Source organism: Homarus americanus, unplaced genomic scaffold (genome assembly GCF_018991925.1).
Source record: "Homarus americanus isolate GMGI-L3 unplaced genomic scaffold, GMGI_Hamer_2.0 scaffold4060, whole genome shotgun sequence".
In the NCBI taxonomy this organism is placed as follows: Eukaryota; Metazoa; Arthropoda; class Malacostraca; order Decapoda; family Nephropidae; genus Homarus; species Homarus americanus.
This window is the reverse complement of record NW_024746161.1, coordinates 7,336,752-7,352,970: the sequence shown is the minus strand read 5'-3', so window position 1 is coordinate 7,352,970 and position 16,219 is coordinate 7,336,752. Positions and strand designations below refer to the sequence as shown.

At 41.8% G+C, this 16,219-nt stretch overlaps 2 protein-coding genes across 2 annotated transcripts; both read right to left on the bottom strand.

Annotated features, from left to right (window-relative positions):
- Positions 1 to 880: 880 nt before the first annotated feature.
- On the bottom strand, positions 881 to 9,975 carry LOC121879114 (trithorax group protein osa-like). Its single transcript, XM_042385639.1, has 8 exons — positions 9,807 to 9,975; positions 9,360 to 9,524; positions 7,826 to 7,939; positions 6,015 to 6,156; positions 4,690 to 4,842; positions 4,032 to 4,189; positions 3,113 to 3,791; positions 881 to 2,525 (listed from the first exon to the last, which is right to left on the bottom strand). Exons 1-8 carry the CDS (start codon positions 9,957 to 9,959, stop codon positions 1,432 to 1,434), a joined length of 2,658 nt encoding a protein of 885 aa, XP_042241573.1. The 5' UTR covers positions 9,960 to 9,975; the 3' UTR covers positions 881 to 1,431.
- A 433-nt stretch (positions 9,976 to 10,408) lies between these two features.
- Positions 10,409 to 15,811, bottom strand: LOC121879108 (nephrin-like). The gene is made up of 9 exons (XM_042385630.1): positions 15,631 to 15,811; positions 15,143 to 15,254; positions 14,591 to 14,766; positions 14,225 to 14,411; positions 13,530 to 13,642; positions 12,908 to 13,010; positions 12,020 to 12,171; positions 11,615 to 11,729; positions 10,409 to 10,626 (listed from the first exon to the last, which is right to left on the bottom strand). Exons 1-9 carry the CDS (start codon positions 15,728 to 15,730, stop codon positions 10,437 to 10,439), a joined length of 1,248 nt encoding a protein of 415 aa, XP_042241564.1. The 5' UTR covers positions 15,731 to 15,811; the 3' UTR covers positions 10,409 to 10,436.
- Positions 15,812 to 16,219: the final 408 nt, after the last annotated feature.

The following is a 16,219-nucleotide window of genomic DNA, read 5'->3' as shown; positions in this document are numbered from 1 at the left end:
GAGCAATATATGCATTCAATATTATATAGTTGCCCCCAAACCTGTGTCAGCTTTGTTTTCTATAATGTGTTGTTCAAAGATGCTGATAAATTTACGGTATATCTATAATAAAAAGCTCGCTCGATCGTACAATTTTATTCACATTTCGAAAAGAAAAGGTAATTATCAGAATCAATAATGCGGTCTTATTCCGTCATGGTGGTGCTGTATCAAGCTTTATATTTTGAAATACAAATGAAGAACTTTGCATCCTTTCCTAACTTAAATATATTCCAAGATCGTTAGGTAGATAGGTCAGGGTTGGTTCGGTTTGCCAGTTTTAATAGATGGTTTATATAATTTACACAAAGACCGAATATTTGAAATTAAGTCATTTATGTGAAATTATTCCATAGAAAATTTCGCTTGTGATGCTTATGGAGAAAGGAAAGAATTCATAAAAACTTTCCATGTTTATAGCTTAAGAATTACCGGCGAATTCTTACGTCATAAAATCGCTTACTTGACCATTCACTCCCAAACTTATATAGATCGCAATAAATAAATAAATAAGGTGGCAACAGTCGACTTTGACAGGTTGATTTTTTAGGGGCTAGAAAACCGTGTACTGTGTATAAACAGCTCTCGCACGCACACCGCAAATTCTGCCTGCATTATACAGCGGCAGTGACCTACAGTTATGAACAACGTTGATCATAAGGAAAGACATGCCATCTTCCCCATTTTTAAATTGGGGAAAACATCTTTCGTACTCTAACTTTTCTGATGGGGGGTTTTAATAAAAAAAAAGATGATGATACTCCCCGAGACCCTAACAAAAACGTTAGAATGAGTATAAAAAACACATATTGTACAAATAGGATAACTTTTATTAATTTAATAAAGAACGAAGCTGAATGAATTTATTTAGTGATGTTCCTGTTTTTAAGGTTAATATTCGTCCATATGCTGTCCGCGGTAGCTCTTGTAAAAAGAGTTGAAAAAATATTGTTTTTGGTGAAAGAATTATGCTCTTAGTATATTTTTAATACATATATATTTATCATCATGCGTTGCATTTATACAAGTATGCATATAGACAATAAATTAACAATTGATGACAAATTCAAGTAAACTCTTTCTATATGTAAAGTTAACGTAAATCATCTCACACTTTATATTACAGTATAGTGTATCTGTAGAGCACTGTTGGACTGTACGTAATGTTATTGTTTCACTTCCGCTTATAGTGCAGTAATTATTCAGATAATTATAAACCTTTCAACTGGCTTGGAAAGTTAATTTCATAATTCACAAAAGTCTTAAACCACAAAATTATTTTCTACATTTGTCATAAACAACTTTACAGCACTTAACACTTATATTCAGTTTGTTCTCGGCTGCGAGTATGAACCTGTGTTACCACTTCACCTAAAACACTTATCTAGTTGGTCACGACTTGCCTGGATTTCCGTGCCATATGAAATCATCAGGGAATCTGGATCGTCGTGGTCGTGTGATGGGTGAGCTTGTGGCCACAGGAGCCTGGGTTTCCCTCATAGCATGGACTACTTGTGATAGGGACTGAGACACCAGCATATTTCCCTGGGAGGTACAGCTGTCATTTTGGGCTAACTGATACGCTCTCTGAGTTGAATCTTGGTGTGAAGAGTCTAATATGGCAGATGAGGCGATGATATTGTCTTCAGCATTAGGATCGTCTGTGTAGTGAGGGAGCTGGTAGACTTCAGGGATGCTAATGCTTTGGTTGTCACTTTTGTCTATCTGACCCAAGTGTCTAATTTTTGAACTTGGGCTGTACTGTGCAGGACTAGGTTTGGGTGGAGTGGGTGGAGGGTGGTGTCGTAGTTTGGGTGGGGTGGGTGGACGGTGATATCGTAGTTTGGGTCGGGTTGGTGGGGACCGATGCCTTGTCGGACTCTGGGGAACAGGTGGTGGGCGATGTTGGACCTCAGTTGGTGGGTCAGCGAGTAGGCTATGGTGTTTTTGACTTTCTGATGTAGGCCTAGCTGGGTGATGCTTTTGGACTACGGAAGGTGAATCTGTTGGCAAACGGCGATGCTGACCTCTTGGTGGTGGGTCGGGTGTTAGCTGGCGGTGCTGGACTTTGGTCAGTGAATCTTCAAGTAAACGGCGAAATTGGTCTCTATCTGGTGAGCTTAAGGGCAGTTGGCGGTGTTGGACTCTGGTCGGTGAGTCTGATCGTAGCTGGCCCTTCTGGATTTTGGTTGGTGAGTCGTTTACTATCTGGCGGTGCTGGACTCTAGTTGGGGAGGTGAGCTGCATTTTGTGATGTTGGATCCTGATAATTGGTGACGAGGGTGGTAGATGCTGTTGACGGTCAGGCGTGTGATGGCGTAGTGCACCCGTTGGTGATGAGTTAGGTCGCTGCTGGTGGAGGATGCCACTTCTGGAAGTTCTGGGACTGGTGTGAATGTTGCCACGTCTGTCAGGTTGCCCTTGAGTGATGGACTGTGCTAGCAGAGAGTCTATGTTGCTCCGCGGCCTTGAATCCCGACCTGCTCCTGTTTGATGATATTTGGAAGTCAGTGAAATAAGGTGTATTCAAACTACATCAAACAGTTTTTATACTGTGCTGACAAACGTGTTAGAATGTACAGTACTGGAACACTATAGTTCAGTATAAATATTGCTGATAAAAATGTCTAAGGTTACAGATGTTGAGACATTTGTTTTACTTGTTTACAATTAATATTAACAAAAATAGAAGTTACGTAATAAATTTGTATACAAAATCCAGAAGTCTAAAGGAAAATATCTTCATTGAACACTTAAACATTTCCTTCATAAATTCTTCCCTCGGGGACTTGCCAGGGGGATCATACTGTATGTGAAAACTTCATAAAACATTGCAGTTATCAACCTCGGTAAGACGGACTCAACAAAGAAACAGTATTTTGGAGATTCTTACCTGTTGGGTTTTATATCTGTTAATAAACATTATACAGTACTTACTAATGAAACATTTTAAGCTGTGATTAAACAGATTTAATAAACTTAAGATTTTTAGCGTTCAAATCAAATCTACAAAATACTATATTATTTGATTAAAACATTTGTTGTGTTGAATGTGATCAACAATTAATCTTACCTTCAGAGACGTAAGCCTGGTGATAGTTATTTTGCTGTTGGTGGTAAGTGGAAGAGTGAGCCCCAGTCAGAGTTATGAACGAGTCAGTTTGTGTAGTTTGTTTTGTGGGATGTTTTGTTGGCTGTCCGTGCTGTAGCGCCTGCTGGATATTTTCGCTTCGTTCGTGTTGCTGTAAGTCTTCTTTAATTTGTTGTGCATAAGACAAAGCGTCGTGTTCTTTAGGAGTATGTGAATGTGTCTGTCCAGAGGGCTGAGGTGAACTGGCTGAGTTATCACAGAAGATGGCAGTGTCAGTGCTCTCGTGTGATGAGTCAGACGTTTGGTCATCGTCTAAGACAGAGTTCCTCTGTTGTAGCTGAGGAGTTATGTTATCCCTGAGTCTAGGGATAAGGGAGGAGGCTTCTGGGCTGGCTGTAGACGGTACTATCTCTTTACTGTGGTTGGGTAGTCTGCCATTTCCAAATAACCTATTCCTGGAGAGAGTAGAATCAGGTTTATTAATTTCTTGGGTGTGCAAGTGAACAGTGTCTGGTATTCTGCCTCGGCGCTTCAAGGTTCCGGTCCACTTCCTGACAGTTTTGGGGTTCTTGTTAGCGCTGCTTTTATGTGTCTGGCCTGAAGCTGAAGGGCGCGGTAAGTTGGTATTTTGTCCACGGCCTTTATTGTTGTGATGTTCAGCCTGCAATAATGGGGTCAGTTAGTTTCAGTGGTTATAGCGAGCACACACACACACACACACAAGCTGTTCTAAAGTTACATAAATTACATAAACACACATGATTCTCTCAGTAAATTTTTGGAAAACCTTGTACGTTGGTATAATGATACTTTTTGTTAGTATGAAAGCTTTACATTCATGGGGTCTTGAGATGTCTGGTGTGGATCAAATATTCATCTGGAAGTTAAGACGTTACTGTACCTGATAAGCTTCAGTAGTCTTGGAAGACCTTGATTTGAGACTCTTGAGGATGTGGTGGTGGTGGTGGTGGTGCAGATGATGGTGATCCTCGGGGCTGGAGGTTGATGTATTGCCGCCACCTTGAGTAGTTACCGAGGTAGTCTTGGTAGAGGAGGACGCTATAGAGAGGGAGGGAGGGAAATCAGTCTTGTATCCGATGGTATTTACTCCATATCATCATTTTCACTCAACTGTATATTTTCAAACGTACAGACTGTTGACGTTTAGGACTTTGGTGAACGATAATTTTTCATAATCTAGATAAAATTTTATATCATTGTAATTTTTATGTTGAGATTAGTTATATGTCACTTATCTTACACAACCACGCTCCTTCAGGACTCATATATACGGAGTCTTATTATGTACTCAGCCATAAATTCATTCTCTTATATTTCTTACGTACTCTTGTCATTCTCTGTGTCTCTCTCCCTCCCTATCTCGCTCTTATCTCTCTTCCCTCTTCCTTTCCATACCTTTCCCCTTCCCTCTCCGTCTCTCATCCCTTCCCTTTCTGTTTCCTTCTCTATTCACCCTCTCTCTATATCCTCTCCCTCTTTCTGCTCCCTCCCCACTCTCTCTCTCTCTCTCCCATCTGTTCTGGATTAGGCTGCCGTACCCTTACATCTTGAGGGATGTTTCTTCTTCTTTTTGTGGCGCTGTAAGATGCAGGCGATGATGGCCACGTTGAGCACCAGGAGGGCCATCGCTGACATGATGATCACCAGCAGGAGGTAACTGGTGAGACGGTGGCCGCTACTTATGCTAGTACCTGTGGAGATGAACAACCCAACCCACCCCCCTCGATCATTGCATCTCTTTAAACCTTCACGTATTATAAACAAAGACTTGAGCAATTTATTAGTACCACAGTTAACGAATACCACAGCTAACACGTCTCTTATTATGAACTGATTCGTTTCAAGTGGCGTTATTTATATCTAAATCCCTGTAAGTGCTTGTACATGGATAACCTTTTAACCACAGCTAGTAATACTGTACCTCCACCACACTTACACACACCGTAAACAGTCTTCAGCGTGTAAAGGACAACGAACACGGCTCTTCACACCTAGTCGTCGCTACAAATGACTTTATGTCTGTTTAAATCCTCGTAAAAAGTATTGAGAGTCATGATGATCCGAATTGTGTCCTGTGATCTGGGATACTAGACCGGCGGAGTAGTACAGTATTCCAGCACCTTCAGTTGGTTATAGGTACAGAATCTAGTTTTCTAATGAGTGGTGGTAAAAAAAAAAAGTCACCGGTACAAAAATCACTAGTGCAGTACAGTACTAAAGAGCCATCCTGACAATGTTTATCCTCGGTAGAACTCCAGATAAGAAGGCCACCCATTGTGTCTCAGTGTAATTGAACAGCTGCGTCAAACTAATATCAACGCTCTTTGATATATTGTGTTGAAAATAATAACGACTAAAAGACTTAAATTACGTGTATAAGGTTTGTGATGTATAAGGTACTGTACAGTGTATGCTGACAGTATTGTATAAACGTCTGTTCAGGTTGTTAAATAATTTTGGTTCAGATTATTTATAATATAACATATAAAGATATTTTCCTATTATTTATGTTTAAAGTATTATATAAGTTTCTCTCCAGATTATTATTATATAAACACCTGTTAAAATAATTATATAAACCTGCTCATATCACCAAGCTCGTGTCCTGGGGTAATGATAAAGGTTAACTGCTGTAAAACAAAGAGTTCTCTCAAAAATTTTTATCTTTGTTGAACTAGTGTATTACTAACCTTGTTACGCTCTTAAAAACCTTCGTTGTTGAAGCGCAGTAATAACATTTTAACAACAACAGCTGTACTATTACACTAAGTTATTTAAATAAATATCCATGAACTATAATTAGTGCTATATTATGTGAGAGACTGCCTTCATCGTCAGTAGCCTACTGCTGCAGGAGCCTTACCGAGCGTGGTGACCGTGACGGCAGGTGTGGAGTAGTCGGAGCTGCCCTGGTCATTATCGGCCTTGACGCTGAAGGTGTACCTCACGCCTGGTGACAGCCCTTCCACTCTCACCCCGGTCGACCCTCCGTCAGCCTCCTTGTACTGGTGGAGGAAATCACTATAGACTTGCGAGCGTCTCCATCATACAGTAGTGAGGTATTTGACGCTCAGGGCAAATTGTTAATACAATATTAATGTACATTAGCTCTCGTGTAGAAAATGTCGTCAACAACATAGGTCAATGGAATAGAGGATTTTTGTTTTAGACTCCACTAGAGGTTCATAAATTTGGGAGTGTTTAATGCCAGGAGTAATACGGCACTTATCCAGACTCTGTGTTTGATGATGATCTGTGAGTGTGTGTATGCCTGATGATGACCTGTGAGTGTGTGTATGCCTGATGATGACCTGTGAGTGTGTGTATGCCTGATACATTAACTTTACGGTTTTAACAGTATATCAACACACTTCATTACTTCCCTTACTCTTGAACTAGGGCGCCCTGATCTTTATTACTTTCTTCTGCAGTGAACTTATGGGCAAAGGTCACCCACACACCAGGCAGGATGACCCGTTACCTCAGTACGCCCAGCTGTACACAAGAGTTTACCAAGGACTTTCTCATCAGGAATGACGGTGAGTGTATTTTAAGATCTGTTTTGTGAGGCAGGAAATAAGTCGAGTGCCAATAATATAGAAAATAAGCTGTTAAAAGTAGTAATGCAGTGAAAGAGTCGCCAGTCACAGTTAATCGCAGTGCAATGAAGTCCTTGTTAAATGTGTAGTTAGACAAATTTATCTATTTGTTAATCTATTTTTATTTGATTAGTCACCCCTGTAACCCCTGATGTGGACTGTGGGTCGCCAACCCTCAGATATGAGTACGGTACTGTTCCCTGACTGTGTATCCCTGGTTGACTCGACTCAATGTTTGCCAGTGTTTGTCTCCTTACACTGTCCATGTTACAGACTGAACCTATGTGAACTATAGTGACGCTTTTACTGAATACGTACCTATTTATCGTGTGTTTGGGTATATTTGGGTTATTCATGCCGTTCTTGTTTATATATCTATCATTTATTCTATCTGCTATGTGAGGGTGAGGTCTACCACGCTAATAGCATGTCATTTAGAGACGAGGATGGTGAGAGTAAAGGACTACCTTGGACGACAGATACAATTTCAAGGTAGTAAGGAGAGGTCACAAGCCTAGGGTCAGTCTCCAGGATATAGGGATTGTGACCAGAAGTTCCAGGTGTTGGTCGAGGGACTCTTCCGTGAAACACCAGGATATGGAATTGTGTGCGGAGATTAAACAACATTGAGAGGTCACGTTAGACAAGTTGGAGGAGATAGCAAAGGACATTTCTGACGATTAGGAGACGCAGATATAACAGTAAAAGGAAAGAACCTCAGTCCTCCTCCATGTGTTATTGTCTCCTCTAGTCGTCAACAAGGTCTGTAGAATATAAATATTTTATAGACTTTGGTCGTCACCTCACAGACCAAGTCGCAGCTGTTTTGTCAGGAGTCCAAGTCTCAGACCATACTTGGTGCCTCCCTTGGATCACACATCATCATCATCCTCGGCCAGAAAAGTATCTGATCTGACCAGGAGGATCCACAATATAAAGAATATAAACGTTCATGACACCTTCCACCTCCCCACCAGGTGTCTGGCCTCACCCTTCATTAAGTTATTTGTAGGGAGCTACGACCTGCATTCAAGATTATAGTTTACAGTGAGTCAAGTCCCTAAAGTACACTCACCTCGTAGTCTAGTGTGCCGTCAGCCCTGTACCTCACAGTAAAGCTATGAGGCATCCCAGCGTCTAAGTTAGGTGACCAGCCCAGCACTACTGACACATCGCTCACGTTAACCATCTGCGGACAAAGGTGTAATCAAGTACAGGTGACAAATGAACAGAACAATACATCCATAGACTATCTATTTTTTTTCTACTTGAAACATTTTCTGTTAAATATGTCGAGTGACCCTGGCTCTCACAACTAAGGAACTGCCAGTGTCTTACAATGGGAAACATGACTATGTGGGTTAGGTGATGGTCGCCCCAAGAAGCACACACAAGTAAACAGCAAATTAGAAAAAGAAACAGTAAGACATGAATAAATTAAACGATTAAGTTATGCCCCGGTATTTGTTACCTTATATTAAAGTACAGTACACGAAGAACTGTGCAAGTATTAAGGTTAGGGTTGGATGGAACTATCATTAACTGTAGTAAATAGTACAGTACAATTGTAACACAAGAGGTGAAAAGAGAATTAAGACTAAGGTTACTGTATGGACTGTGAGAAGTGATTAGGGGTGAAAGAGGGAATTTCCACAAGTGGTCAGCCGACGAGTGTTTTCCTGTGATATAGTCATTTTAAGTGTTGCAGCTCCAGTGTTTACTATTACAGTGTTTGAGTTGTGTGTTTGGGTCATGTAATGTTAGCGTAAATATAGTAATATATACTGTAGTTAATTTCATAGGCGACTTGTCTCGGTTACACTGGCAGTATAAGTGCAGGTTTGATTGATGAACTGTCAGGAAGTTGATGATTACGACTAATGTATTACACTTATTATTATTACTATCATAACACGGGTTTAGTTATGGTTAGCATTTAAAGCAGGAAGTTTCAGTAAACGTTCAGAAGATATATATCATGGCCAACACACACACACCAGTGATACCGACCATTTCTTAATAGCTGTTGAAGAAGAGTTACAAGTGCAGGATGGTTATTACTGTATAAAACTGTGTCCCATAACTCACTACGGTATACTAAGGCTTCGACACGGAAGGCACTGTGTCCGACACTGCACCTCACTGCCTTCACTTCCTCAACTCTAAAGTTAAGCAACCGTTTACAGCTGCGTGGACTGTTAAGTGGTATCAGGGATCGAACCAGTGACCTTTAAGACAGGAGACGAGCGTTGTATCCACCGTAATATATATTAAGAATGTGATTTACGTCTGAAAACCAGTTTGAGATCTCTTCAGACAAACATAAACTGTCTGTCTTTCTTTAGCCTCAGTTAATATGACATCACGAGCTCTTAATAACTATACAGTAAGTTAAATCATACAACATAGTCTTAGAATGACCGGGATGTTTGACTTAACCAAAGATACATAGTTGAAAAAGACACTCAGGTTTACAGTAAAGAAAAAGCACACATTTTAATAAGGAAAAACTAGACCCCAAATATCTTCACCCGAGAAGCATTTATATGACAATAACAAGATTGACAGTGCGGCTGGTAGGTGGGTGTGGGCGTGTGGGAGATACTAACAGTAAAGTTGGCAGGTGGGCGTGGGTGTGTGGGAGGCATGAGAGTGAGGGTGGTGGAGTCTGTGCCCAGGTCGTTGGAAGCAGAGCAGTGGTAGTCTCGGTAGTCGTGTTGGGTGATGACTTCCACCTCCAGTACTGACGCCCACAGCACCAGCTCATCCAACAACTGTGAGATAGATAGATAGATAGATAGATAGATAGATAGATAGATATTGTTATCATTAATTTTTCACAACAATACGAAATAATACATTACACAATTTCATTACTTATTATCAAACACAAACTAGCATGGTGATAAATGTTTACTTTTAATCATAATCTTGATAAGCTAAAGTTACCATAGTTGAGTCTTGGTCTTTATTTGGGGTGTGTGTGTCTGTGTGTGTGTGTGTGTGTGTGTGTGTGTGTGTGTGTGTGTGTGTGTGTGTGTGAGACCGCCACTCACCTTTGCCTTATGGATGGTGTATTTCTCATTGTTGTGAATATTTCTAACATCTTCAGTAGTCCAGGTGAAGGATGGTGGTGGAGCGGCCCTCACATGGCAGACAAGTCTCCCTCTCTTACCCAGGGCCACCCAGGACCCGTGTGTGCTGGCCATCTCCCTGGCCACAGACACAGGCTCTGGTGGAGGACACTGGTGGTAATGGCCGGCTCCTCACACCAAGTTGTCAGAATTATATGTAGCTGGAATAACTAGAGGGGATAATAGAATTTACAAATAATCACAAAAGTCGTTCCACACCTCTGAGTAGTTAATGTATCAGTAGAGATCATTACTGTGTTGGTCCATTCAGGAATATGTCCCAAACATCGATGTTATTACTGTGCTTCAACAACTGAGGTCTTTAAGCGGGTAACTAGGTTTATAATTATTACACGAGTCCATCAACAATTAAAAACTGATATGAAGTGGTGAAACATTATTGGTATTATTTATAACTTGTAATACGATCTGTAAATTAATAAACTTGCTGGGTCAGTAGTGATGGTCAGTAGTCCACAGACACACGAGGTTGTTGCTATATGTCTCCTACTCTTCAAATTATGGGGTAAGAAGCACAGGGAGACATCAGTTCTACCATATAAAGATTAATATATTAGGTTGAGAAGTAGCATACGTACGTGTGACGATGAGTTTGGTTGTCACGGGTGGGGGTGAGGCGAGCAGGCTGGAGGCGCTACACTGGTACACGCCTGTGTTCTCACGCCTGGCTGACGTCAGCATTAGCCGCGCCACACCCACACCTGAGCTCAGAGTGTGGTTCCTGTCAGGAAGGTTGGTGATATATAGTTGCTGTTATAGAGTGATATACTGGACACAGTGCACGCCTAATAGACGACCATCCTACATTATTTCTAACCAAAAATAATCGTCATTGAAATTTCTTATATTCATCAGAAATTAATTCCAGCTTCTTCAACAAAGAATATTTTAACACGAAGATGAAATATCTTAACAAAATACATAAGTATATGAATAAAATAAGTACAAGTCACTCGTGCAATGTGGCGCCGACAAAATTAATTATTCTGTCAGTGACTGAGTGATAATTACGTAAAGAGCTGTTATCGTGACTTGAAATTTGCAACATATCAAGCCAGTGACCTATTATACGACACAAGTTGAGCACATTTCTGCGAGAATACATTAATAGCTGTGTTTTCTATTTATTTTTTCAGTTGTCCTTCGTTCATTGCTATACATCTCCGTGAGTCTTAAAACGTATAGAGGTTGTCACGCTTGGTAGAAATTATAATTATTCTTAATTCTTCTCACATATCAAAAAAAGAAACACTGGCTCATTCCAGACAATCTGAACCAAAACATCTCTAAAGGAACGAAAGACAGCACATCTAAAACAGTTCAGTATTTCACATCATACGACAGGACCTGTGAGATGAAAAGGAAGTAAGTGCGTGACAGCAGCCATTGAGAAAATTTGAAAACACTTTAAGAGAAGAGTACCCCAAAGCTGAAGAATTTATGACTGTAGACGTACTAGGAAGGAAACTAACTGGAGAAGTTTATGGAAGTAGTTATCATACAGCCAGAAACGATGGCGAAAGTGCTGGCCAGTACGAGATCTGGTCCAAGTGAGGTGTGGGGGAGGGTTACCTGCTGGTCCAGGTGAGGTGTGGGGGACCTGCTGAGGTTACCTGCTGGTCCAGGTGAGGTGTGGGGGACCTGCTGGTCCAAGTGAGGTGTGGGGGAGGGTTACCTGCTGGTCCAGGTGAGGTGTGGGGGAGGGTTACCTGCTGGTCCAGGTGAGGTGTGGGGGTGGGTTGCCTGTAGCTGAGCACTGGACGTTCACACTGTCACCTTCATCCAGAGTCACGCGTTCTGGAGCTTTCACGTCCTCAGGTCCGTCTGTTGTGAGACGTGAGAAACGGTTTTGTTACTTCGTCAACATTACCATTAGTTATTACTCTTGACACCGTGATATATAGCGCTCTGAGAGTCTACGTGTTTAATGTAAATGAATCCCATTTATTTCAATATAATTCTAGATATAAACACAAATCATTTATTATTTAGTGATGTTATTCGTTAACCATTAGTGTGGTTGATCGTGGCAACTTTCATTTGAAAGGAAAACAAATTATCAGTCCTGGTTACAAAATCAATAAATAAAACAAATAGCATTTAGTTACACCTACACTTAACGTTGATGAAGAAGGTGGTGTTGACGGCTCCCCTCTGGCTGTAGGCGCTGACGGTGTAATTACCGGCCATATCCCTGGTGATCCGTCCCAGTCGCAGCTCCCCGCCGGCGCTCACCAGAGTCTCACGATCGCGTCTCCACCAGTACCTGCAGGGTGGAGGGCTGAAGACAGATGGCAGCAGCGACTTATGAACCACTTTGCGACTCTCTTAAGGCACCGAGTTACTAGTGTTTTCATTCATGATTTTTAATTGATTCATAAGTTAATATCTTCTTTTAATAATATAGAGAAATAACATCTAAAGTTAAGTGGGCCAGTTAGATGTCTTCCCAAATCAAGTTAAGAAACACTAACGTACGTAATTTTGAATATCTGTGTTGTGTACGATGCTTGCCCCGTCGCCAACAAGCTATACTGTACTGGGATAAAAGACTCCTACTACAGTGATGATATACTTTTTTCCGCATGCTGTGTCTTGAACCATCAGATACATGTGTAAATGACACTAAAGGCTACACTGTGTCTGATGTTGAAGGACCTGTAAATCATTTATCAATCATCTAGGGGACGTGTGATATTATTGTGTAGTTCTCCAACAGACTGAGGTGTTATTTACAAGTGTTGTAAACATGGAAGAGGTTTACTTTTTTTCCCTGAGCACAGGGTAGTTAAATTTCCGAATGTAAAGTTGAATTTTCCAATAAATTGATCATCAATTATTTCAGGAGAAATCTGAAATAACTGTCAATACTCGTTTGGCCTCATACAAACATTATCCACACTTTTACGGGTGTTTTGGCCTGGCTAACTTTACTCTGGTTAAGGTCAACAGCTATTATAGGCCAAAACAGCTGGGTGGAAACCGTTTCTATCTCAACTAACCTGACAGGCAGCGGGTTGGCGACGGCCGTGGCTGTGACGACCACCTGGGCGCCCTCCCTCACGTTCAGCTGGGCGGCGGGCTTCTTCACCCACAGTGGCGGGTCTGGCGGGGCGGGGTGGGGCAGGACGTACATATTAGTCATGGAAGATTACAGAGTAGGGTGATTGGACAGTATCATATCGAACATTTTTTCACTAGACAGGTGAAGGTTGAGTAAGGAAAACACGAGTTAGGCATGATGGTGGTAGCGGTAGTAGGGATGGTGGTAGGAATGATTATTGTGTTCCGGATGTCACCATTAACGCCTTCCACGATAACTGACGCCCTTGTGTGTGTGTGACCACCTCTCTGCCCTGCTGTATCCCCAGGCACGTGAACTTAGCCTACAAGTTTTATCCAAGTAGTCTTAATGAGTTGTTGTTTACCATGTAACCCTCTTCTCACGTCTACTGCCACGTGTTGTACCTTACCCAGAATACTTTACTTAAACCCCCCGTTACATTCTCATCAAAATAAAACTCTATAGACAATATATAAGTTCAGAAGTTATGGTATTACTGTATAGAGTCAGACTAAGTGTTGTGAATGGTAGTGCGAGTAACTGGTGGTGGTGGTCATTACGCAAAACATTGAGAGTGATCTTCTTGTGGATGGCGGCACCCACACCATTGTCTGCCTCACACACCAACACTCTTCCGTTGTCCTCAGCCGTCGTTCTCAACTGCACCTCAGACCTAATGGGTACATAATCTTGTGTCAGTAATTTGTGTGAAATGAATGTATACTATTTTTTTTTCAGTATTAAGTAAAGGGAAAAATAGCATAGCATCAGAGTTCAAACTCAATAGAGATTTAGCTCTCGTGTGTACTTTGTCAATCCCTTGAGTACAGTGTAGGAGCCTACTGAGTAAGATAACTCATTTGAGTACGGTGAGTAACGTTAACCACTTGAATGTAATGACTTAATCCCTTGAGTACAATTTCTTAAACCTTGCAGTACAGTACGCTGACCAATACCCTTAAGTAACTAATGCGATTAAGTCATTAAACTCAAGGTGCTAAACTAAAGATTATTTTGAGACGTGGAAAAATCGTGTAACAACGTAATAGGGCTAAATCTCTCTCAGCTTAAATTTTGATGATGAGATATTTCTACATTTACTTAACACTGGAAACGATATAGATGGTGGAACACACTTGGCCAGAATAACCCACAACCACGGCGGAATGTAAACAAACTCCCAGGTGACCTCCCTCTTACCCACAGCGTTCACATTAAGATCATCCACTTCCCCTGGCGCCAGACCCTCACTCACCTGGTGCTGGTCCCTCCAAACGCAGCAGGAGCCGAGTGTATAAGAGCCCCCTTCAGCGGGACGCCCCCAGACCTCCAGGTGATGTTGGCTTGAGGGAGGCTGGGAGAGGCGTGGCAAGATACGGTCACTATGCCGCCCATCTCCGCCGTGCTGGGTTCCGCCGACACTGTCACCTCCTGAGGGGCGACTGTGAGGGAGGATGAGAGAGACTGAGACACTTACCGAGAGACAACAATACGAAGATACAAATATTTCGTAGAAGACAAAAATAATTAGTTACAAAATGGCTAGATAAATAAGTGGATAGACAGACACAGGCAGATAAACACACACACACACACACACACACACACACAGGGATCTTACACAGTACAGAGAGCTTGGTGGCGGTGACTTTGGGTGACACACTGGTTGGGCTGATCACCTCGCACTTGACCTCTGCTCCATTGTCAGCTGGTATGACCTCCACCCTGCTCCTGGCGCGGGTCACGCTGCCCTCCTGCGTCACCTCCGTCGGTACTAACAATCCTTGTTTGTAGATCCTGTTTTTAGACGCACAATGGAAAAACAAGCAAATAAATATAAAGTATTGTTATTGATTATATGTGATGCGTTGTTGAATAAAAGATATGTGATATACTGAACTACACTCATCAGCCCTAAACTTTTCATCATCATCATCATCATCATCATCATCATCATCATCATCATCACCACCATCATCACCATCATCATCATCATCATCCAACCTTCCTTGACCTCCTCCTCCTCCAAATTTCCTAACTCCATCTGACGATCATGTAGTTGGAGTCATATTTTTATTTATTTATTTTGTATTTTTTTGTATTTTCCTGTCTCATGGGATCCAGACGAGGAACCATGCCAGTAGGTTAGGGTGTGTGAGGGAGGGTTACTTACTTGACGGAGGGGGGTGGATGACCTCCCACGATAGAGCAGACCAGGTCAAGGGAGGTGCCGGCTATGACCTCTCGCTCCAGGTGGCCCTCAAATACCGGTGCTTCCGCGGGTCCTGAGGTGGGGAAGAGGGAGGGGGAGGAGAGAAGGAGATGGGGAGGGGAGAAGGAGATGGGGAGGGGAGAGAAGTAGATGAGGAGGGGAGAGAGAGAGGGAGATGAGATGAAAATCCTTGAGGCGAAAGTTTCTAGCTTAAGGATCAAGTTTCTTCAGTAAAAGTTTCCACAGTAAGGGAAAGTCTTGTCATTGAGAAGAAATTGGTTACCCTATATTAAGTCTTTTTAGGTCACTATGATAAAAAAAATGTATATGACAAAGTCTGTTAAGGTTTTACAGTAATAAAGGCTTTAAGATCACAATGAGATAAAGAATTAAACGCAAGGGACATAAATATCAGCAAGTGAACAAGAGAAGGTCAGGCAACGACTCACTGATGACTGTGATGAATAGCGTCTTGTCGATGGGAAGGTTGAGGGCAGAGTGCTCGGCGCGACACACCACCTGTAGCTGGTCCCCCCGCAGCTGGCTCATATCCACCTGCTGCACCAACCTCGACCAGCTGATCCAACCACCTGTTCTCACCTGGCTCACCACCGCCCCGGGTGACGCCACCTCTTCACCTGTGTATTGGGATATTGGTTAAACACCCCCGTTAGTGTCAGCCTCATGTTGTACTGAACCAATGACCAACACACAGGTTCATTTATGCTTTTGTAGATTATTAATATAAGTTGAGACTCAAGTATAAAGTATAGTTAAGGATCTTTAGGTCAAATATTATTACTTCTCTAGTGATCTTATGGCCCTGAATTCCCATCTTAATGACCATATCAATACGTTGTTGAAATTATTGTAATTACACTGATTATCTCACCACGAGGTCTGACGTTTTCAACTATACATACAACCATTCGTAACACAGTACCGCTAAATTGTCTTTGTGTTTGTAAGGGAAGAAATATTTTGACTTAGATTTGCCATTTTTGAGTAATATTTCTCGACATATATATTGTGAAATTG